We start from the raw sequence: 22,930 nt of genomic DNA on the forward strand, positions 1-22,930 counted from the left end.
GGTCACAACCTCCATCTCCCCTCGGCTTCCCAGGTCGGAAGGGATCAGCCTCGTGGCCCCCTTTCTTGGTCGTTGCATGATCCCCGGTGGGGGTTGATCCATGGAAAACGAAGATTTCATCTTCTTCGGGCTCATCCTTGAGCCGGTAGACAAAGTCAAGGTTTGATACCCTGGACTTGGTATTCTTCTTGGGCTTCCGGACCGGGGTGGTCGCCCTCTTTTTCTCTTTGCCTAGGGATCCGGGGAACCCCAGGACTTTCTTTTCCTCTTCTTCTCCTTTTTCACGGCATTCCCAAGCTGTTCTGAATTGGAGGTCTCAGCAGTTAAGGAAGTATCCTCATCCCCGTCCAGCGACCTAAGTTCGGTGGTCTCAAGCAGACCTATAAGAGAAGAGAAATGGTTAGCATTATGTATGTTGGGGACGTAGTGGCAACTATAAGGGGAAGAACATCACCATGAGAATGGGACTCTCATTTGCCTTTCGAAAGTTTGCGCTATGTGCGCTCGGAGTATGGCATCTGCATACAAATCCCTTCGATTCACTCCTTGAACCGAGGGATTGCATTAGGAACTTGGGCAACAGCTGCACGACTGTAAATACAGGCAATGAGAGAAAGAATTAAAAGAAGTTAATACTTAGGGAAGATGAAACTTACGGGTTGCGTTCCATTGCTCGGGGAACGGCATGAACTCGAGAGGGATCACGTCTTCGATTTTCACCCCAACAAACCTCCCATGCCAGCCTCGGTCTCGATCCTCGTCGATGCTTAAGAAGGTGGCCTTGCTTGCTCGACGAACGAGCTTGATCAGCCCCTTGGAAAATTTGAGGACTATACAGACAAAGTAGGTGGTCGAGGATGAACCAAGGAGATTCGGTGTTGTTCACAAAATGGCATTAGAGGATCACGATCCTCTAGTATGACTAGTGGATTTGTCCAAGATATACCTTGTACCTCTTAAAAAAAGCTAAGATTACGGAGTTAACCAGACCTAGCGTGGAGGAGTAAGTATACACACTTAAATACCTCCACGTGGGTAGTAATATCGACATTAGGGTCTGGTACAATCACATCTTTACCTTCCCACTTATAGTCCTCTCGAACTATGGAAAGGGTATCTTCAGTGACGGAGCATATGTATCTCCATGCTCTCTCGCCCCGGTTTTGCTGAATAGAGGCTTTCTCAACCTTGAAATCTTCCCCGATGGAGCAACCCTCGGGTATAAAGCTCTTCATAGGGGGGCTCTGGAGCCACCTTGGGGGTGGCCACCTCGGCATTTACGGCCGGGTGGGAAGATGAAGGGGCAATCTATTGAGGCACTGACTTGAAAGTTTTAGCCTTCGTGATATGGGAAAATATGAAGATTTAAAGGGAAATATGAAGATTTGAAGAAGTAGTATGAGGGCTTGAAGGTGGGATGAAGATATGAAGATCTGGGCTGGAAATCTAAGAACAAATATGAAGGTTTGAAAATCAGAGATGAAGATATGAAGGCTCAAGAAGTAGGGTATGAAAATTTGAAAAAGTTAAAAGCTATTAGAAAATTCGAAGGTAAAAGCTAGGATCGGAAAGTGAAAGAAGTATAAAAGGTCGAAGCTTTTACAAGGGAAAAAGCAATCAATGGGCGACATTTCACATTCGAAGATAACCAGTCGATAACCGACATGTGTCCGAAGTCAAAACAACGCGACTGGTGGGACGTTTTGACTTACCTGTCATCTCAGTTACAACGTACGAGGAAAGAAATCGGGGCTCATATTTTCGTTTCCCATTGACCGCGAACCTACTCTCTGAAAAGCGAGGGGATTATCTGTATACGGGTAAAATCAAGGGTAATGCATGCCCCCATTTCCCAGTGAGAATACGGAAGGAGGGCACGAACACACGGGGTTGAAATCGAGGTTGGGAACCTTTCGTACAGAGACCCATGAAAGATGAACAATGGGCTCATCGTCGGGCGTGATAAAACAATGCTCCCTGAACGAGCTATAGGACCTCGGGAGATATGGCAAATGGTTATGCACGACTAATAGAGGGTCGTAATATCCGTACTTAACCGGATATCACGATGCAGATCTCGCCCGGTGTCCGTTACGGATCAGTAATTCACGAGAAAGGTAGATTTTACCTTTTTTACAATTGTACTAGGGATGAAACTCTCCTACTATATAAAAGGGAATTTCTTTATATGATAAAACTGATTGTAACACGTATACCAAGGCAATACAAATTCATTTTCTGCTTTCTAGCTATTGCAAAGTTGTTACTTTACTGTTGCTCTTCATTCACAATTGGCTTCGAACCAAGGGTCCGACCGAGGATAAAACTACTATCCAACCTAAGTTCGAGTTAGACCGTAACATTACAATTGGTTTGATTATTCATTTTATCTTTAACTCGTTTATTTAATATTCATGATTATTTTTGTTGAATCTATTCACATAACCTTAAAACCACGTATAAATTTAATTGTTATCCGTTTTAAGGGTAAACAGAAATATTGAAGTAGTTATTTCATGATGAAACAAAATTATGTCCTCGCAAAACAGAGGTCAGTGTCCCAGGGAGTACATAAGTGCTTCCTACATCCACTAATAAATACTTTCGTCGTGATATAAAATGCAAGAGTGTGATGGGGCCAACCGGCGAAGTGTTTGTATGATTTATGTGGAGTATTGGGCCTTGATGATTTTGGTTTGTTAGATGGCCCTGCATTTAAATTTGGATGCTCTTTCTCGTCGCCTTTTTACATAATCGTACATGGAGTGGCAAAAACCGAAAGAATGACACTACTATTGCCTTCATTTGTGGGACGTGAATGCCATTATATTTGTGTAATCTTTTAACCATATTCATTGAATTCCGGGAGATCCAACAGGTAGTAGGTGAATGTCACTGCTTATTTATGTCACGAGGTTAATTGTTTCCTAAAATTTATCTATATACTGAATATCTGAGGCTTTAATTTTGGAATGAAAGTGGGTGTTCAAAAACAAAGGGAATTAGATTTTTTAGGCAAATATGAGACAAACTTCAGTTGGATTAAGTATATTAGTCGTTTTTCAGTGTGTAGTTAGAACGAGGAAAGTAGAGAGGCATGTAACGTGGAGTAGCCATTAGGCACATGCTCTGTCCAAGGTACTACTATGAATCTGCAGAATTCTCAAGAGTCCTTCATGTGATCTTGGATTTATTGATTTCTTAAAATCCCAGGTCCCCCGTGGGCCGTCTTCAACATAAAGAAACAGTTTACTACTTTAATTTGTTGTTGTGGTGGTAGTCGTGATCATATATGGATCATTTCCGTACCCTTGAAACAAAACAGATCCAAATTATTATATCTCTGCACAACATGTCTACGCCCCAATGATCAACAATTGTAAGATATTTTGAGGTTCAGACTCGATTTGTTGTAGGAAATGTTCAACAACTAGTATTTCTTTCTTATTTCATCCTGCTCAACTTAGAGAAACTGTGTGGAGTTTTCTCTCTTTTCAGTATTCACAATCCATTAATGATTTGAAGGAGAAAACCTATTTCGCTACGAATTTAAGTGAGGACAAGTTCATGAAATCTTCCTTATGTTTATTTCCCAAAAGCATAAAGTCAACATAGTGCTCCCACATGCTTTTCCAAATACTACTCCATGTACTAACTTGTAGTAATGATCAACTTTTCTGTAAACAAGCGAGTCCAAAAAGACTATAAGTCATTTGGAATGGATGGAGTAATGAGTAAACATTTCTTAGGAAATAAGTGATGTTTGTTTATTATAGTGCAATAGATTATATCTATATTCAGGAAAGGGGAAATCTTAATTAATATGAAAACGTAGAACCTAACCTATTATTTCTAGCTTTCTTGTAATGGACTGGTTTGAATTATCACACTTCAAATAAAACTTTTTAGTAATTCCTCCTATCCACAATAAGTAATTTATTGGCCTTTGACACACCCCTTAAGAAAATACTAATTTCTAGAGAAAAAAAAATGTTATTTTGAGTAAATTACCATTAATTAAAATTTGCATATTATTAACTTAACATATTGGGATATGTAAATAAGGGCAAATATTGAAGAAAAAAATAAAATTAATTTCTTCTCTATTATGTAAAAAGATATTTACTATGGACCAAATTTAAAAGGCCAAAAAATTAATTATTATGGACCGGAGAGAGTAATTTTTATATCATTGGTGAGAATAGTCAAGCCTCCAATCTTGAAATCAAGCTGCAATACAGAAGTCAAAATAATACATTTCAATGCCGTCAAGGCGTCAACATTTATTATCGAAGGCAACTGCACTACTAGTGTTAAGAAAATACAGAAAATCGTTCACGAGAAAGAGGTCCTTGAATCATGGAGGAATGATTTTCATTCCTCTTTTTCTGGTGAAGTTGCTAAGCTCAAGAAACTCCACCATGAGCAATTATGATCATATCCTCAACTGTTCTAGTTCTGGTCATTTGCACTATCCAAACGGGACCAATAATCACTCATTATAATCATGGATCCCCTTTCTTTCCGCAACTGGTGGCACATGCTATTTGTTGCATAAATTAAATTGGTAGTCTGGTTCGGACTATGCTTCGCAAATCATATGATAGCATTGAATTGCTTTTCTAATGAAAAGAGCACTTGACTTTTAGTGCGGTTTAATACCCGCTCTGACATTTGATCCAAAAAAAAATCTATAGTGATTCCCCGCTTTCAAATCTTGGGTCCGCCTGGATCCACCATTTCCATTCCCCACCTCATTTTCAACCAAGTTAATTGCTGGTTATCCTATAGTTTACATGATCCCTGATATACCATTTCGGGCAATATGAGTCATCTCCCACTTGCTTCCAAGACTCAACAACGGTACCATACATTACTTGTGTAAAGATGAGTAAAATAAACAGTACTATATCCTACAGAGCAGTAAGAAAATATAATCCACATTTCACACAGTAATGCTAAATACGTTACTAAAAGTCGTGGCTTTCAAGATTTGCAGTTTCCTATTTGGACTTTTGTAAGGAGAATCATATGGGATTATGGGCTAACCGGGTTCGTTTGTCATTGGCTAGTTAATAACTCGTCTACTTGGAGGATAGTACTGCTCGTCAGTTAGATTCCACTAGAAGCACCAGACAAAATGCAGGAAAATAATAGAAAAGAAAAAGTGGTCGGGGCAGGGAAGAAGATCGTAAAGTAATTTCTGTACTTTTTCAAAATTTTAGCCAGTAATTTCGGATTAATTTCAAGTAATATCAAATTTTCAGTCATTTAATTTTCTCAGCAATTCACACATAACTCAGTTACTTTAACGTGATAAGTGACATGACAATAATAATATTATAACTTTACTATTATAGTCGTTAGAGGTCAATGACTATAGGAGCTATATAAATTCTCACTGACGGAGTGACCATGTTCCATACTTAAATTTATCTCCTGCCACCTCAAAATAAGAGAGATAGTGTTTTAAGTGAAAAGAATTTCAATTAAATAATAGGAGAACATACTCTTATTAAGTGCATGACCTATCTAATATATTCTACCAGTCTAATCTACTCAAACCGCATGAGGCAACTGTTTACAGCTACCCTAAATTCAATACACATCCAGTTTCCTAACCTCAATCATGTACATTATTTTCAAGTCTGGTAATCATAGAACACTTATGGGCATCTGGGGTCAGAGAAAAACTTTCTTGTTCACCTTCTTTTACATTCTTTTTGTCCCATATCAGTTAGAAGCTTGTCATCTGGTAGATAAAGTAGCATTGTTAGAATTCAAGCAAAAGATTACCTTTGATCCTTCAAAATTGTTTCAAACATGGACATCTACAACTGATTGCTGCAAATCTTGGGAAGGTATTGCTTGTGATTCCTTTGGCAGGGTTGTCAATGTATCTCGCCCTGGCCTTTCTTCAGGCGAAGACTTCATTATTGACACTTCAGTTTCTGGAACTCTTTCTCCTTCGCTGTCCAAACTCTCTTTTCTTGAATTGCTTGATCTTAGTAATCTCAAGGACTTGACAGGGCCGATTCCACCTGAATTTGGCAAGTTATCGCGCTTGAGTTACCTCTTTCTTGATACAAACAAGCTTTCGGGTTCTATACCTGTCACGTTTAAATATCTATATCAGCTGAAGAAGCTCTATCTCAGTGATAATACTCTTTCTGGTACTATTCCTTCAAATATTTTTGATGGTTTTCTTTCACTATCTGAACTTGGTCTTTCAGGAAACCAATTTTCAGGTCCAATACCATCTTCAATTGGGAATTTATTGTCATTGACCAAGCTTGATATGAGTCACAATAAGTTTTCTAGAAGCATTCCAGAAAGTATAGGAAAACTCAAGAATCTTGAATACATTGATTTGTCTGAAAATCAGTTATCTGGAAAGATTCCAAACTCAATTGGAAATCTTTCCAAATTAGTCCTGATGTATGTGAATCAAAACCAACTGAAAGGAAACATTCCTTCATCAATATCTGGTCTTAGCTCATTGATATTCTGCCGTTTATCAGAAAACCAGCTGAGTGGCAGTATCCCACCTTCTATTGGCAGTCTTCCAAAAATCCAAAGGCTAATATTTGAGAACAACAAACTCAGTGGGAAACTTCCTGCAGCTCTTGGACATCTTGCAACTCTCACAGACATGTTCTTTTCCAATAATCTTTTTACAGGCAAAATCCCATCAAGTTTTGGCAATCTACAAAGCCTCCAGACACTAGACTTGTCAAGAAATAAGCTAAGTGGTGAAATTCCTCATCAGCTTGTAAAACTAGTGAGGTTACAGGCATTGGATCTATCATATAATCCTCTGGGGCTTTCAAGAATACCAAATTGGTTTCAGAATCTAAAAGTGTTTCGGCTAATTTTAGCAAAGACTGGGATCAGAGGGCAGCTCCCTAGTTGGTTGGCTTCATCATCATGCTCAACACTTGATTTATCAAGCAATGGTTTGACTGGGAAATTACCTAAATGGATTGGAAATATGACCAGCCTTTCATTCTTGAATTTGTCGAATAACGCCTTTCATTTATCGATCCCTGATGAATTCAGGAACCTGTCACTGCTGATGGATCTAGATCTTCATTCCAATAAATTCTCAGGCAACTTGAGAGCAATTTTTTCCAAGAATTTTCAGGATCCTCTTGGCCGCTACAATTCAATTAATCTTGCATACAACATGTTCAAGGGACCACTAGACAAAAACACTGGAAATGAACCAGTAATGACATCTATTGTGTCACTTAGTTTGTCACACAATCCATTGACAGGGCACATACCGAAATCATTTGGAAACTTGACAAGCTTGCAGGAGATTAAACTAGCAGAAAATGGACTATCAGGTGGAATTCCAAAAGAGCTTGGGAATGCCAAGGAACTGAAAACAATTTTACTTTCAAATAATGATTTGGAAGGTGCAATACCAGAAGAAGTTCTGAATCTGAAGGAGCTAGAGGAATTTAATGTGTCAGGAAATCGACTAAGCGGTCAAATCCCTCCCCATAAAGCCAATATTCCAAAGTCTGCATTTCAAGGAAATCATGGGCTGTGTGGAGCTCCTCTTCCTCCTTGTAAACACTCATAGTATCTGCTAAGAGGAAACCTTCAAAGACAATATTTTCCTCTTTTTTATTTATTTTTCATTTTCATCATTTGATAGTTCACCTGTATGCATTGTATTTCAATTGTAGTCACTCAATACATGAGAATTAAATGTTATTCTGACCACCAGAGTATGTTTACTTCCTTTTGTTTTTTTAGGACAGATTCTAAGTTGGCATTAGGAGCCTAAAAAACAAATGGACAGATGCTCCTGTCCTTTTCCAGTTGGTATTTTGTTAACAGGGTATTGTATAAAATATGAAACAGTGTTGTTATTCTCTTTGGTTACCAAATAGAGTTACCTTTTGTCTTTATGACTTTTCAGATAACATCCAGTTCCTTTTAAGCAGTTTTACTCATACTCCCTCCGTTTCAAATTAGATGAGGTACTTATAAGTATTTTTTAAGAGCAAGCATACTGGAATGTACAGACAGAAAATGAATGTCAGATTCGCACTTACTGGGGAAATACTTTTACTACTCAACAAGATTAGAGTTCAACTACACTTCTATGCTGGTATTCAATAAAAACAAACCAACTTTTTCCGCGACAACAACAATGACAAACACAGTGTAATCTCATTAAGTGAGATGTGGGGAGGGTAATGGGTAGGCATACCTTACCCCTAGCCTGCGCAAGTAGAAAGGCTTCTACCTGTTTCCGATAGACCCTCGGCTCAAGGAAGGATGAAAAAGAAGCAGTAGCAACAAACAATAATAACAGCAAAATAGCAAGAAAGCCGAAACGAGAGAAACAATAGGTAGTAATAGAAATCTAAAAATAAGAAAGTACAAGACTAATACTACTGGTATGGACAAGGAAAACTCACGACTAGGCACTAACCTTCTACCCTAATTCTCGACCTTTACACCTTCCTACTACCATGTCCAACCTCTAGATATCAAGGGAAATAAAAAACAGCTCAAAAATAATCAATTACAGGAGAAACCCTCTCTACTCCCAATTGAACCAAAACAACAGATAAATTATCGCTGCTGCCTTCTAAAAATGCTTTCTGAACAAGTTGTTTAGCCAATAATGCTGTATCTGAATTGTCCTCTGCCTCATTTATAAAGTCACAGACTTTTTGGGGACTTAAGCTTTCAAATATTCCATCAGAAGCCACCACCAAAAACTCATCCTCTGAAGTTAAATGTAGCCAATCAGTAACCTCTGGAGTAGCAATAATTCCATATTTTTTCATAGACACATCACCAATTGCTCGAGTCATGGGAAAGTGTCCCATTAGCAGATCAGGAACATTATTATTATAACTATGAGTAAATACTCCTCCAGAAGCTTCAACCCTAGCCCTCTCCTCCAACCTATATGCATTATGATCTCTCGTCAACTCCTTAACCGAAGAACCGGAGCAAATAAACGCTTTCGAATCGCCAACATTTGCTACTAAAACATGACTATTGTTATATATAAGAGCAACAACAGCAGTAGATCCCGAATAAAGTTCATGTTCAAGAGCAACCTTAGAGAATTCTGCATCAATTTCCTCAATAGTTTGCACTAATGATGAATTTAGGAATTCCATATAATTAGAAGATTGTTCAGCGTAAGTTTTAAGGATAAACTTTTCCAAAAAGAGCTTTGACGCCATGTCACTAGCAGCCGATCCAATATGACCATCAAATACTGCGACAGCGCCAACGCTTACCACATCAAGGCCGTCATCATTGGGTCTAAAGAAAGGAATACTAAGATCAAGGTTGCATGTTACTCGATCCTCCTGGTATTTCCTTCTTCCTTGGATCGAGGCAAATTCACAATCTTGAGTTGAAACATCTGATAGATCAACACCGTAGTTTGCTTTGACAAGCTTTTCTTCAGGTTTAGGCTTAAACTTCGCAACTAAAATAGGGTTTTTCGTCAAAATTGCAATAACACAGACAAGTAAAGATCCATATATGATAGTAATACTCACCCTCTTCCAATTAGTTCTGAGTTGTTTTTCTCTATCTATACAGGGAACAGCATCCATACATTGGGCCATCTCAGCGACAAAAAATACGTATAGATGATGAATCCTATAGCCCTAGCGGCTGTTGCCTTTTATAAGAATTTTGGATGCTACTATGCATATGCATGCAACCCAATAATTAATTGAGCCACCGTAACGCATGAATAGTAATCGTTCTTTACAATTTAGAAAAGCAAAGGCACCAGTGGTCTAGTGGTAGAATAGTACCCTGCCACGGTACAGACCCGGGTTCGATTCCCGGCTGGTGCAATATTGTTAATTTTTTAATTCACAAAATAGAGAGCTTGTTTTTGGAAATTAAAAATTACTCCAGGGGTGTTGCGAGAATCGAACTCACGACCTCTCGCACCCGAAGCGAGAATCATACCACTAGACCAAACACCCAGTTGCGACCGACTCGTAGGTTTCTGCTATTATTTACTTCCTTCTATAACTAATTTAGGTTGGAGTATGAAAGTGTTTTTAATTGATGCAAAAAGAAAGCATCTTCCAATGCTTAATTTATCATAGTAATTGGTAGTTTAAGGCCTACATTTTGTTGAATGTAACAAAATCAGTATGAGATTATTGCGGATTTGGCTAAGTTGCACGGGGAGGTCTTAAGAGGGTGTTTGAATTGGCTTATTTTAAGTGCTTATTGGCTTTTAACCACTTTTTTTTAGCTTGTGTGATGTTTTGACAATAATAAAAAGTGCTTAAAGTCACTTACTTTTAGGCATAAAAAATACAAAAAATAAGTCAAAAGCCAAAACTTGGGTATTACCAACTTATGGCTTTTGACTTTTCGCTTAAAATTAAAGCTACTTTTTATAAGCCAATCCAAACACCCTCTAAGTTAAATACATTTAAGACTCCACCTTGGGCCTACTATCTTTAAAGAGACATCACAAACTCTACCCAGTTCAAATGAATTTGTGATTATTCCGTTATTCACTAAACTCTACCATATTGGCATGATTTTTGTGTTATCTTCACTCGACTCATTTGTTAGATTGCTTACAAACTCTCTCCAATTGGCATGATTTGTTCTTATTCAATTGTTCACCAAACTCTGCCACATTGGCATGACTTTGTGTTATCTACAATTGACCTATCTATTAAATTGTTCCTCAAAGTCTATCCCAGTGGAATAGTTTCTTGTGTCGTTAAACAAAGTGTTCTTCGAATTTATAATTCCGGTTTCGATTAAACCACCCCAAAATTACTTCAAATGATTTCAAATTTGAAACAAAACTTTCAAAGACCAATACCAACAACCCCAATCACAATTTTAGTTAAATAATACCAAATCAAGAAGACTCACTTGGTCTTATTTAATACTTTTTAAGAGTCACAATGAAGATTTGAGATTTTTAAAGTAAATCATTAGATTAGTTTTGCTAAAAATTTTAGCACAAATTATCAACATTTAAATGATTTTAATAAAAATCGGTCATTGACTTTCAGTTTTCACCCTAAACAAGAATGTCAAATGTTCATTATTAAAGAACTATGATGTTCTTGGTGAGGAATAAGAGGGTGATTGGCTAAGGTTATAAGCTGGTCAAACTGGCTTATAAGCACTTTTTGGCTTATCTATGCGTTTGGTAAAATTAAAAGTGCTTATAAGTTAAGTGCTTATAAGCCAAAAATAAGCCAAAAGTCATAAGTTGGTCTCCCCAACTTATCAAATTTCAACTTATAAGCACTTTAGGTTTGACCAAAATATTTACTATTCTATCCCTAAAATACTTCTTTTTAAACAAAACTCTTCGTATACCCAATTCTTCAGCTGCTTATTATTAATTTCAATACTTTTATCCAAACACATAACTGCTTATTTTTTAAATCAGTTTCAGCACTTAAAAGTGCTTTTCAGCATCTAATGTTTATCAGTTACTTAAATCAGCTAAGCCAAACGGGCTCTAAGCCTTTTTTAACAACTAAATAAAAAACAAAAAAGTATTTGAAGACCAATCCCTTAGGCAGACAACCGGAGCAATTATTTGGATAACTTGGGAAGGCCCTTTTATTGGGCTGTTAATTAGCCCAAGGCTTAGAGAATATAGAAGGAATATAACTTCCGGAAGAATATTTGATTCCTTCTCTTTCAAAATGATATGGTAGGTTGCCTATAACATATTTTTTTGTGGTGCGGTTTTTTTTCCAGAGCCTGCGTGAACGCAGGATACTTTGTGCATCGGGCTGCCCTAAACCCAAATAGCCATCTTCCTAATCATATAATTAAAAATGACCGATGAATATATAATCTATATATAACTGCTTGGATAAGTAAATAGTGCATCTGGCTAGCTATTCGTGTAAGATCCCTTATTTTTCTAGCCATTAGTTACATTTTCTCTGCTAGGGGTATTTTTCTAGTCATTGTTTAACTCAAAAGATATTAAATTTTTTTTGAACAAATCAATCAAAGATGAAGGGGTAAATCTTAATCAAATATAATAAATTCCAGATCAAAGAGCTAGCAGTGTGGATCATACCTGGGATGAAGGAAATATAAATGATCTTATTGAGATTCAACATTGTATCTCCCATCAATCGATGAGGAGACCGCTTTACCTGTTTTCCTAGAGATTCACTCTTTTTAATCAAGAAAACTAGAAGAGAGTTTTTTTAGCTTTAGAAGGAGATAGGAGCAGCAACCTCCCTTGTTGAAAGCTTTCTCTGACTATATATAGTCATGACACCCTTGCCCTTTGCTCGGCTCGACATTCTCTTGCCTCCAACGTGTCTTAGTCGTGCTTTTAGACGCCGCTCTTACCGACTCGTCGGATGTCGGGGAGGAGATATAGAGTGGGCTATATTAACTTCTGCTACCTGGTTACTTAGGTGGGACGTCGGTCAACTTGGTCGTGACAGTCAGATTTTGACCAATACAGTTAGTCCCTCCGTCTGTCAGGGTCGTCCTCTGTCGGCCTCGGCAGACGGATCATGATTGTTATGAATTCGAGAGAAATCTGACTTACGACTCTTCGTTCCTTAGTTATATTTTATGGGTTTTTGGCAGAGTGGCGGTGTTCTGTCGATTCCCATGGATCGTCGTGATGGTTTCGGAACCGAAACGTCGTTTGGTATTGAAGCATTATTTCATGGTTATTGCCATTATTACACACGTTCCTGGGGAATTGAAACTTTTCATGTCCTATCAGATTCGATTGGAGACTCTTGAGTTTCGTGCTCGGGGGATTTATGTCCCTTATAAATAGAGGGAACTTGTCATTCGATTGACGCACTTCTTTATCTTTTACTTGGGAGAATCCTGTAGATATATTTTGTTTCTGATACCTCGAATTTTTGCATGCCCTCTTGTTCACTGAAAACTCTTATCTCTTCTTTTTGTTTTTTTGGCGTGTTTTCTGATAAAAATGGCTGGTGATTCTTCTCGCGACGATCTCCCTATTGCTAATCTGGCATCGGAAAGTGATGCTCAGGCTACCGGAGGGGCAGACGCAGTGGAAGATGAGAAGGTCCTATCAGTGATTGAGATCTTGCCTCGCCCTGGGAGAGAGCCTACTGACTTCAGTACTCCCGCCGAGGTCGAACCGGAAAATATTCACTCTATTATGAAAGAAAGGGACATTGCAGAGCTAAAAGAAAGGTGGGGAATCCCCAATTACGTTGATATGCGGCCGGCAGTGGGGAAAGACATAGTTCATTTCGACCGCCCCGGGTACTGCGTGTTCTATGCCTACCCCTTTATTGTAGGGTACACACTTCTTCTTCCTCTGTTGGTGGTGGATTTTTGCCGTTTTTATGAGGTATGCCCTGCCCAACATTCACTCTATGTGTACAAGTTATTCCTTATGCTGCTTAAGTACGCGAAACTCGCCGGTCGTGAGGTCAATTTGGACCATATGCTCAGCATCTTCGCCCCTCAACTTATCTGTGGTACGATGATTCACATGCGTCCTTGAGGGTCAAGGAGTCTGGTGGTGAAGATGGACAATAGGACCAATTGTCATTTCTATGAGAATTATTTTTACCTACGGACTGAGCACATTGTGTTGGACCTAACGGGATTCCCTGAGAAGTGGAACTTTGCGCGTAAGTTTTTGTATCGTCAGTCGGTGAGATACCCGAACGTTTCCTGTTATGGTGCTAAATTTTATCATGTCTTTGCCGCTGAGAGATTGCCCCATCCGCCTGTCGAAGGTATTCACGACTGGGTGGGTGCCCTCCTTCCCTATACAGTGGGGATTCGCCTATGGTCGACCTTTCATGACAAGTTCGGACGCAGGCCTCTTACAGGTGAGATGACATTTCTGTTTTCTATTCTTCCTTTCTTTTTGCTTGGCTTCTTATGTGTTTTTTGTCGATGTCAGGGAGAGTACGGAGAGCAAGGGCCCCTCCGTTAGCTTTTTGTCAGCCGACCTCATCTGCTCACCCTGTCGTGGTATCCATCGCTCGACCTTCATCAAGGGATGCTTTGGTTGAGTCTGCGGCCTTGGTTACTCTTACGGGGGCCACCTCTCAGGAAGAGGTCCTGACCTGTGTTGTTCACCCGATAGGTGAATCATCGTCTACTGGGGAAGAGGAGGGGCCGTCGAAGAGACGAAGAGTGGAGTTGAGACTGCGCCCCCAACAGTGATTCATCTGGACGACTCTCCCACAATGGGCTCTGGAGGAGATGTTTTCATGGCTCCCCCGTAGTGACGGAACCGGTCGTTGCCTCAGCAGTTGGAATCTCCTGCCTTTGTTGGTGATCTGTAACTTGTCGTGGTAGAGAATTAGACTTCCGGGGTCGCCGTCATGATTTCGGACGTACCCTCATCTTCTACAATTGGTCGTGCTCCCCCTTCGACTGCTGAAAGAGAGAAAGGTGTGGCGATCGATGAACACATAACCTATTTTTATAAAATAAGGTACCATCTTTCCTTAATGAAAAATTTGATTCTCTTCCATTTTGGACTTCTTCAACCCGTTTCACCAGCTTCTCATCTAACTTATGTGCTTCTTGGACTTGCTCAAGTAAGGCTGGCTTGACTTGCAAATTAGCAATAATAGAACCATTAGAATTAAATGAAAGGCAAACATTCATGGCTCTTAATTCAAGAAGCAAAGGCAATGGACTTAGAGTTAAACTTGCAAGAGAATTGCGACTCAACGCATCTGCAACCACATTGGCTTTACCAGGATGATAATCAATTGTGCAATCATAATCTTTGATGAGTTCAAGCCATCTACGCTGTCTCAAGTTTAACTCTTTTTGTGTACCCAAGTACTTCAAACTCTTGTGATCAGTAAATATGTGACACTTCTCTCCGTATAAGTAATGCCTCCAAATTTTTAAGGCAAAAACAATGGCAGCCAGTTCAAGATCGTGAGTGGGATAATTCAACTCATGTGATTTCAACTTTCGAGAGGCATAAGCAATTACTTTCCCTTCTTGCATCAAAACACAACCCAAGCCACGATGAGATGCATAACTGTATACCACATAATCTTTTCCTTCAGCTGGCAAAGAAAGTATTAGAGCTTGTGTCAATAAGGATTTGAGCTTTTCAAAGCTCTCTTGACACTTGTCATCCCATACAAATTTGGCGTCTTTCCCCAAAAGTTTGGTCAAGGGAGAAGCTATAATAGAGAAGCCCTTCACAAACCTTCTGTAGTATCCTGCTAATCCCAAGAAACTTCTTATCTCAGTTGGAGTTTTAGGGAGTTTCCAATCAACAATAGCTTGAATCTTACTAGGATCAACCTTCACACCTTCAGATGATACAATGTGCCCTAAAAAGCCACTTCATTCAGCCAAAATTCACATTTGGAAAGCTTCGCGTAGAGTTGTCTCTCTTTCAGAATTTGCATGATAATTCGGATATGCTTATCATGATCTTCTCTATTCTTGGAATAGACTAAAATGTCATCAATAAACACCACCACAAATTGATCGAGATAAGGCTTGAATACACGGTTCATTAGATCCATAAATGCAGCAGGAGCATTTGTCAAACCAAATGGCATTACCAAAAATTCATAATGGCCATACCTGGTCCTAAAAGCAGTTTTAGGAACATCTTGCTCCCTCACATGCAACTGATAATATCCAGACCTCAAGTCAATTTTTGAGAATAAGCTGGCACTCTTCAGTTGGTCAAACAAGTCATCGATTCTAGGCAGTAGGTATTTGTTCTTGATTGTTACCTTGTTCAGCTGTCGGTAATCAATACAAAGCCTAAGAGTGCCATCTTTCTTTTTCACAAATAAAATAGGAGCTCCCCAAGGTGAAATACTGGGACGGATGAAACCTTTCTCAAGAAGTTTTTGCAATTGAGCCTTCAACTCTTTTAATTCAGCTGGAGCCATTCTATAGGGAGCGATTGAAATAGGAGTAGTTCCAGGGACAAAATCTATAGGAAATTCAATCTCCCTTTCTGGAGGCAACCCAGGAAGATCATCAGGAAATACATTAGGAAAGTCACACACAGTTGGTATGTCCTTAAGACTTTGACTCCCCAATCGTGTATCGACTATATGAGCAAGATAGGCATCTCAACCTTGACAAATCATCTTCCTTGCCAAGACCGCAGAAATAATATTAGATGTCAATGATCTTTCTCATTGAACTACCATGTGTGAATATGCAGGAGTTTTAAATGTCACTTGCTTCAACCTACAATCAACCAATGCATGGTGCCTATGGAGCCAATCCATGCCAACAATAACATCATAGTCTCGGAAGGGCATTTCAAGCAAGTCGACAGGGAATACCATATTTTGAATCATGAATGGTCAATCTCGGTAAATCCTGTTAACAACGGCCTGATGACCTAATGGACTCGTAACCAGCACATCAAAGTCAAGTCTCACAGATTTAACAGTATCGGGAAATGCAAGTGATGAGCAAACATAAGAGTGCGAAGATCCAGGATCAAATAATGTAACAACAGATATGCCAAATAAGTGAAATTTACCAGCAACTACGTCCGGACCATCCTGGTCATTCTTCTGTCTCATAGCATAAACTCGTGCAGCAACTCTCGACCCACCAGCCTGATTAGCTACACTCGAACCCGCTGCTTGCATATTTCGAGGTCTAGCACTACTATTAGCTTGAGAATGAGTAGTGATAGGCTTTTGAACTGATCCTTCTGTATGTGTATAAGAAAGAGGATTAGGATTAGGACAATCCTTCACTTTATGATCCATACTTCCACAATTAAAACAAGCACCAGAAGCTCGTCTACATGCACCATAATGATTCTTCCCGCACTGTGCACAAGTAGGTGTATGCGTTTTGCCTTGGCCATAACTTGGAGTACTGGTAGTAGAAAAAATTAACTTATTCTGCTTATGATGTAATGATTTATGTGTATTCTCGGTCTTGGAATAGTCAAACTTTCCCTTTTTGGATGGACCGCCATATTCTGAATTACCCTTCCTAAACTTGTTTTCTCTCCTACTAGCTTCTTCCTTGTCAATTCTTTCCCAAGTAAGTGCAGCTGAAATCAGCTAGGAAAAATCATGAAGTTGTAAGATTGCCACTGATTTTCGAATATAACCATTCAAACCTTCTTCAAATCTTCTGCACTTGTCTCTTTCACCATCAATAATACCTTTAGCATAGCGATAAAGCTTGAGAAAGTTTTGTTGATATTCTGCAATAGACATACTCCCTTGTCTTAAATTCAGAAACTCTTTCTTTTTAGCATCACAATAGACAGAGGGAACATATTTTGCACGAAATGATTTCACAAAGTCATCCCAAGTCAGCACCAGAGGTTTTGCTTTTGCATTTGGCACACTCATCCACCAATCATAGGCATCTTTTTGTAAAAGAGAGATAGCATACTTAAATTTGGCAGCATTAGTACACTCCAGTTGTTCAAAGACCCTCTCCATGCGCTCGAGCCATTGTTCAGCTACCGTGGGATCTGTAGTGCCTTCAAATTCAACTCCGCCCATTTTTCTCATCTTCTCAAAATTCATTTCACTAGGTTCTGATATTGTCCCAGCTAAGTGACGAAAGAATTCAGTCATCTGCTGGAATGGGGGAGTCATAAATGGAGTATTATGACTCATTGCTCTTGGATTACTGCACATTTCATTTTCACTAACACGAGGATGATTTAGGTCAGGCAAGGGTTCCTCATTTCCTCCATGAAGGTGAGGCATGGCATTATACTGGGCCTAACTTTCATCAACGGATTCAACAGCTCTATTCAAAGAAGAGGCCATATTAAAAATCCTATAAAAGATAAGATCACACTGCATTAGGGACATGTACATGATGCATATGCACACAAAATACAATAAATTAAATTAAACAAGTATGCAAAAATTTATAAACTCCAAGTCATTTTAAAGAAAGGAAATAACAACAAATACTAGGTACTATCACAACAAAACAAATCCTAGAATCACAAACCGTGGCTCTGATACCAAAACTTATAGCAACCCCTTTGGGAGGGTACTACTTAGGAAAACAAATCTAATTTCCTACTTACAAAATATTAAAAGAGATATTAATAAAAATATTTAGAATAATTTTAGTAGCGGAAGTAGGCCCATGTAAAAAGGTTGAAAGTGCAATATATATATATTTTTTTTATAAAATACACCATACTTTTATTTTAAATGAAATACAATGTCAAAACATTAACAGATTAAAGCAACTTCCTAACTGATTTATACAATCATTCAAAATCACCGCAAGTTTATATTGTACATTAATTTTAAACTATCGGGTATATATAAAAAACAAAGGAAACTAGTTTTCTCTTTTTCTACATATTTACAAGAGAAAGTGTAAATTCAGTATATTACAAGACTTGAGTTATTAAAACACCCTAATACAATAAAATAGGTTACAAATTCAAGCTACAAGATTTTGGTCTTTAAAATCCAACAAGCCTCCAAATAACATAAGTGTGACATATATATATATATATATATCATGTATATCATGTACACGTCCCAAAACTATGCAAACCAAGGTGCATATGCAAATGTGATCTCCATAAATTCTCCCAAAGAGACTACTTCACCCTGGCCATCTTCAGATTTCATCCCGAACATTTCCTACGATAGAAAACAACTATCGCTAAGCATAAAGCTTAGTGGTGTATAAACTTTAGGCTTGGAGTCATTAAATTCTCCAATTCCCCTTTTCAGTCATAGTTAGCTCAATTTAACATAATTTAAAACAAGTGAACAAATATATCAAATATACCAATATCAAACTTTGAAGTGTTTCCAAATATCAATAACAATGTTCAAGAGTCTAGAAAGTGTATACTATCAATTTAAGGAAGTATACCAAATATCCATTTTTCGCCCAATATGTACGTCATGCCATCACACTAAGCATAATCAGATATCAAGATGGACCAAAGCCCCAAATCAAGTGGGGTCAAAACCCAATAGACAAGAGAATCAAGAAACATATTAAAAATGGCTTCCTAGTTCGTACTTAACACGGACAAGTTCCATAATTCAAGACGAACTACAAATCCAAAGTCAAGATGGCAAAAGATCTGAATCAAGAGGCATGCTAAGTGAGTGACCAAGTCACTGCCACAAGAAGGACAAAGTCCCAACAAGAATGCAAAATGATCAAACAATTCGTACGAATGAGTGATTTAGCAAATTTCTTACAAGACTTGATATAATCCGAATATAACAATTTAATTCGAAGACAAGAAAAATAAAATATCAGGTTATTTCAATATATTTCCAGCAAGCAAAAAGAGTACAAGTTTATATACAAACCTTGGTGTTTTACTACAAAACAGTTCAATCACAACTTGGGGACGTTCGAATCGTCTACGCCGTAAACAAACCAAATCTGTCCACTTCCTCAAACACTTCCGCTTTGATTTTTTTCAAAGGTTTATATACCTTAAATACATAATCAAATATCTAAATATGTTCAGTGATTTAACAAGTCAACTAAACATGATATTGGTGAAAATTACCCAAAAACGTTTGAAACAGAAATTTTGGACAGTATCACTGTTCTGTGTTGTGACTCAGTTTTGAAGATCTGTACGGACAAACTAGACTTTATAGTCTTCACAAAAGTTGTAGATATATGTCTTACCGTTTCAGAACATCTTGAATCACCACCATATAAATTTTGAACAAAGAGTTATGCTAAAATTACTAACAGCAGTACATGGAGTATTTCAAGAACTGAAAATCTGGGCAACACCTATCCTGTACTTTTTGACCCTTTTTCAGGTATATACTAACAAAACTAGATTTTGGTTCCTTCATAAAAATTATAGATTTATGAAATACCTTTCCAGAAAGTCCTGTATCACCTAAATAGGAGCTCTGCACAAAAAGATATGTAGAAAATATTAGTAGGTGTCTAGTATAAAAACGAGTTTAGAAACTTACCAAGAGGAGCAACTTGATCTTCACCAAAAATGAATTTTGTGCGTTGATTTAGTAGAAATCCATGGTTTTGTTTTTTTGATGAAACTTCAGCTTCTTGTTCTTACGGAGGAGAGAGAGAGATAGAGATAGAGAGATAGAGATAGAAAGATAGAGATGGAAAGAGAGAGAGATAGATAGTTATTCTTCTTTGTTTCTGAAGAGTAGAAGAATAGGGAGTTTATGGACAGATATGAAATAAAATGGTTCCCCAACTACTAAATATTCTTAGATAAATACAAAAGGTTGGAAACCCAAAACTTAATTATATACTATATTTACTAACAACTCGTCAAAATAATATTAAGTGTTACATATAGCAACACCATGGAACTTCATTGCCAATATTAATACAACCTAAAGTAAGAAATTTTCATATATTGACCATTCTATATTTAGGAAGTGCAAAGTAAAATATTTCCTCGTTATAAAAAAAATGCTCAATCAAGAATGCAAATATTGTAAAAAAAAATTGGGGTGTTATATTCTTGGAGACGGTGATGGTGATGGTGATGGCAGTGATGACGTTGAATGAAGAATGTTGCCTTTGTCTGCTCTTATTTTCATTTGCTTTTTTTCACTTTTTTTTTATATTTTTTCGTCATCCGTTGTTGTCATTTCTTCCCCCATTTCTTTTTCTAATGTTGGCTTGGGCAATGTATAAGCGGCGATAGTCCGCACAATGACTTTGTATAAAGGAGTCTTTTCTTCATTATTTGCCTTGTACTTCACCTTTATTTCAACTGTTTTTGGCTTTTTGGTGCGAGATAGACGCCTGTATGGCGAGTCTTGGTTTTTCTTTCTGATAGCTTTTGGCCTCTGACGTGTTACGACCTAATCGAGAGAGTGTCTCGGCATTATTCGATCAAGGTCGAAATCTTTTATTTTTGGCGGAGGCCCTTGGCCTTAAATGGTGTTATTTCGAACTCATCGAAACAGTAACCCGTCGTCGTTCGATCGAGGTCGAATTCTTTTTTTTGGCGAATGCCCCTGGCCTTAAAGGGTGTTATTTCGAACTTATCGAAATAGTACTCCGTCGTCGTGCGATCGCGGTCGAACTTTTCTCTTTTTGGCGAAGGCCCCTGGCTTTAAAGGGTGTTATTTCGAACTTATTGAAATAGTAACTCGTCGTAGTTCGATCGAGGCTGAACTCTTCTTCTTTTTGACAAAGGCCCTTGGCCTTAAAGGGTGTTATTTTGAACTTATCGAAATAGTAATCTGTCATCGTTCGATCGAGGTTGAACTCTTCTTCTTTTTGGCGAAGGCCCTTGGCCTTAAAGGGTGTTATTTCGAACTTATCGAAATAGTAACCCATCGTCATTTAATCGAGGTCGAACTCTTCTTCTTTTTGTCAAAGGCCCTTGGCCTTAAAGAGTGTTATTTCAAACTTATCAAAATAGTAACCCGTCGTCGTTCGATCGAGGTCGAACTCTTCTTCTTTTTGGCAAAGGCCTTTGGCCTTAAAGGGTGTTATTTCGAACTTATCAAAATAGTAACCCGTCGTCATTCGATCGAGGTCAAACTCTTCTTCTTTTTGGCGAAGGCCCTTGGCCTTAAAGGGTGTTATTTCGAACTTATCGAAATAGTAACCTGTCGTCGTTCGATCGAGGTCGAACTCTTCTTCTTTTTGGCGAAGTCCCTTGGCCTTAAAGGGTGTTATTTCGAACTTATCAAAATAGTAACCCGTTGCCGTTCGATCGATGTCAAACTCTTCTTCTTTTTGGCGAAGACCCTTGGCCTTAAAAGGTGTTATTTTGAACTTATCGAAATAGTAACTCGTCATCGTTCGATCGAGGTCGAACTCTTCTTCTTTTTGGCGTAGGACCTTGGCCTTAAAGGGTGTTATTTCGAACTTATCGAAATAGTAACCCGTCGTCATTTGATCGAGGTCGAACTCTTCTTCTTTTTGGCGAAGATCCTTGGCCTTAAAGGGTGTTATTTCGAACTTATCGAAATAGTAACCCGTCGTCGTTCGATCGAGGTCGAACTCTTCTTCTTTTTGGTGAAGGCCCTTGGCCTTAAAGGGTGTTATTTCAAACTTATCAAAATAGTAACCCGTTGTCGTTCGATCGAGGTCGAAATCTTCTTTCTTTTGGCGAAGGCCCTTGGTCTTAAAGGGTGTTATTTCGAACTTATCGAAATAGTAACCTATTGTCAGTCCCAGTTTTTTGAGAGCCAGATATCTTCTGGGAGAGTCCCACTCTGTTTGGCACTGCTAACAACGGAGGGTACGACGTCAGAGAGTGTGAAGCGTTGCTGTTTTGCTTAGGTTCGCTCTGTGCACATATTGTAGTTTCCTTGTTTGGCTCCTGTCTTCCGGCTTGGAGGTATCACAGTTGTTTTGCAGTAGTTTTTCATCCTTTAATTGAAGTGTTGTATTTGTTTTTTTTTGTTCGCCTGCATGGCCGTTATATTCCTACTTGAGTAGAGGCGAGTTCTGAGGAAACTTTCCTTGCCCCCATCCGGTGGTCCGATGGGGGAGAATTGATTAGTAATATCGTTCGCCTTGTTTGGCGGATCGGTAGTTGGTGGGGTGAAGATTTCTGAGCTTGATTGTTTTGCTCGGCTCTCCTCCCCTACTGCGCTGCTCCTTCGTCTCACGTGGGCTGGATTTTCTCTTCGCGCTCCTTTTGGTGAGCGATTGTATTTCTTGTCTTTGATCTAGGAGAAACTAGGAAATTTCACTAAGAAATCCCCACAGATGGCGCCAAATTGTTTGACTCAAAAGATATTAAAACCTTTTGGAACAAATCAATCAAAGATGAAGGGGTAAATCTTAGTCAAACATAATAAATTCCAGATCAAAGAGCTAGCAATGTGGATCATACTTGGGATGAAGGAAATATAAATGATCTTATTGAGATTCAACATTGTATCTCCCATCAATCGATGAGGAGACCGCTTTACCTGTTTTCCTAGAGATTCACTCTTTTCAATCAAGAAAACTAGAA

At 38.5% G+C, this 22,930-nt stretch overlaps 3 protein-coding genes, 1 long non-coding RNA gene and 2 other non-coding genes across 6 annotated transcripts; 2 read left to right on the forward strand and 4 right to left on the reverse strand.

The window, feature by feature from the left end:
• Positions 1 to 5,397: 5,397 nt before the first annotated feature.
• LOC107792606 (uncharacterized) lies at positions 5,398 to 7,745 on the forward strand. The gene has a single exon (XM_016614844.2). The coding sequence runs from the start codon at positions 5,630 to 5,632 to the stop codon at positions 7,589 to 7,591; it is 1,962 nt and encodes a 653-aa protein (XP_016470330.1). The 5' UTR covers positions 5,398 to 5,629; the 3' UTR covers positions 7,592 to 7,745.
• Positions 7,746 to 8,531: 786 nt separating this feature from the next.
• LOC107792605 (putative protein phosphatase 2C 76) lies at positions 8,532 to 9,614 on the reverse strand. Its single transcript, XM_016614843.1, has one exon. The coding sequence runs from the start codon at positions 9,612 to 9,614 to the stop codon at positions 8,532 to 8,534; it is 1,083 nt and encodes a 360-aa protein (XP_016470329.1).
• A 166-nt stretch (positions 9,615 to 9,780) lies between these two features.
• TRNAG-GCC (transfer RNA glycine (anticodon GCC)) lies at positions 9,781 to 9,851 on the forward strand. The gene has a single exon. It is a non-coding gene; the product is annotated as a tRNA-Gly (tRNA).
• Positions 9,852 to 9,914: 63 nt separating this feature from the next.
• TRNAP-CGG (transfer RNA proline (anticodon CGG)) lies at positions 9,915 to 9,986 on the reverse strand. Its single transcript has one exon. It is a non-coding gene; the product is annotated as a tRNA-Pro (tRNA).
• Positions 9,987 to 14,376: 4,390 nt separating this feature from the next.
• Positions 14,377 to 16,313, reverse strand: LOC142177451 (uncharacterized). Its single transcript, XM_075246160.1, has 4 exons — positions 16,217 to 16,313; positions 15,770 to 16,069; positions 14,902 to 15,329; positions 14,377 to 14,787 (listed from the first exon to the last, which is right to left on the reverse strand). The coding sequence occupies exons 1-4, from the start codon at positions 16,311 to 16,313 to the stop codon at positions 14,377 to 14,379; spliced, it is 1,236 nt and encodes a 411-aa protein (XP_075102261.1).
• Positions 16,314 to 18,459: 2,146 nt separating this feature from the next.
• Positions 18,460 to 20,090, reverse strand: LOC142175101 (uncharacterized). Its single transcript, XR_012704295.1, has 2 exons — positions 19,944 to 20,090; positions 18,460 to 18,620 (listed from the first exon to the last, which is right to left on the reverse strand). It is a non-coding gene; the product is annotated as an uncharacterized LOC142175101 (long non-coding RNA).
• Between the last annotated feature and the right edge of the window lie 2,840 nt (positions 20,091 to 22,930).

This window comes from Nicotiana tabacum, chromosome 3, assembly GCF_000715075.1.
Source record: "Nicotiana tabacum cultivar K326 chromosome 3, ASM71507v2, whole genome shotgun sequence".
NCBI classification, from domain to species: Eukaryota; Viridiplantae; Streptophyta; class Magnoliopsida; order Solanales; family Solanaceae; genus Nicotiana; species Nicotiana tabacum.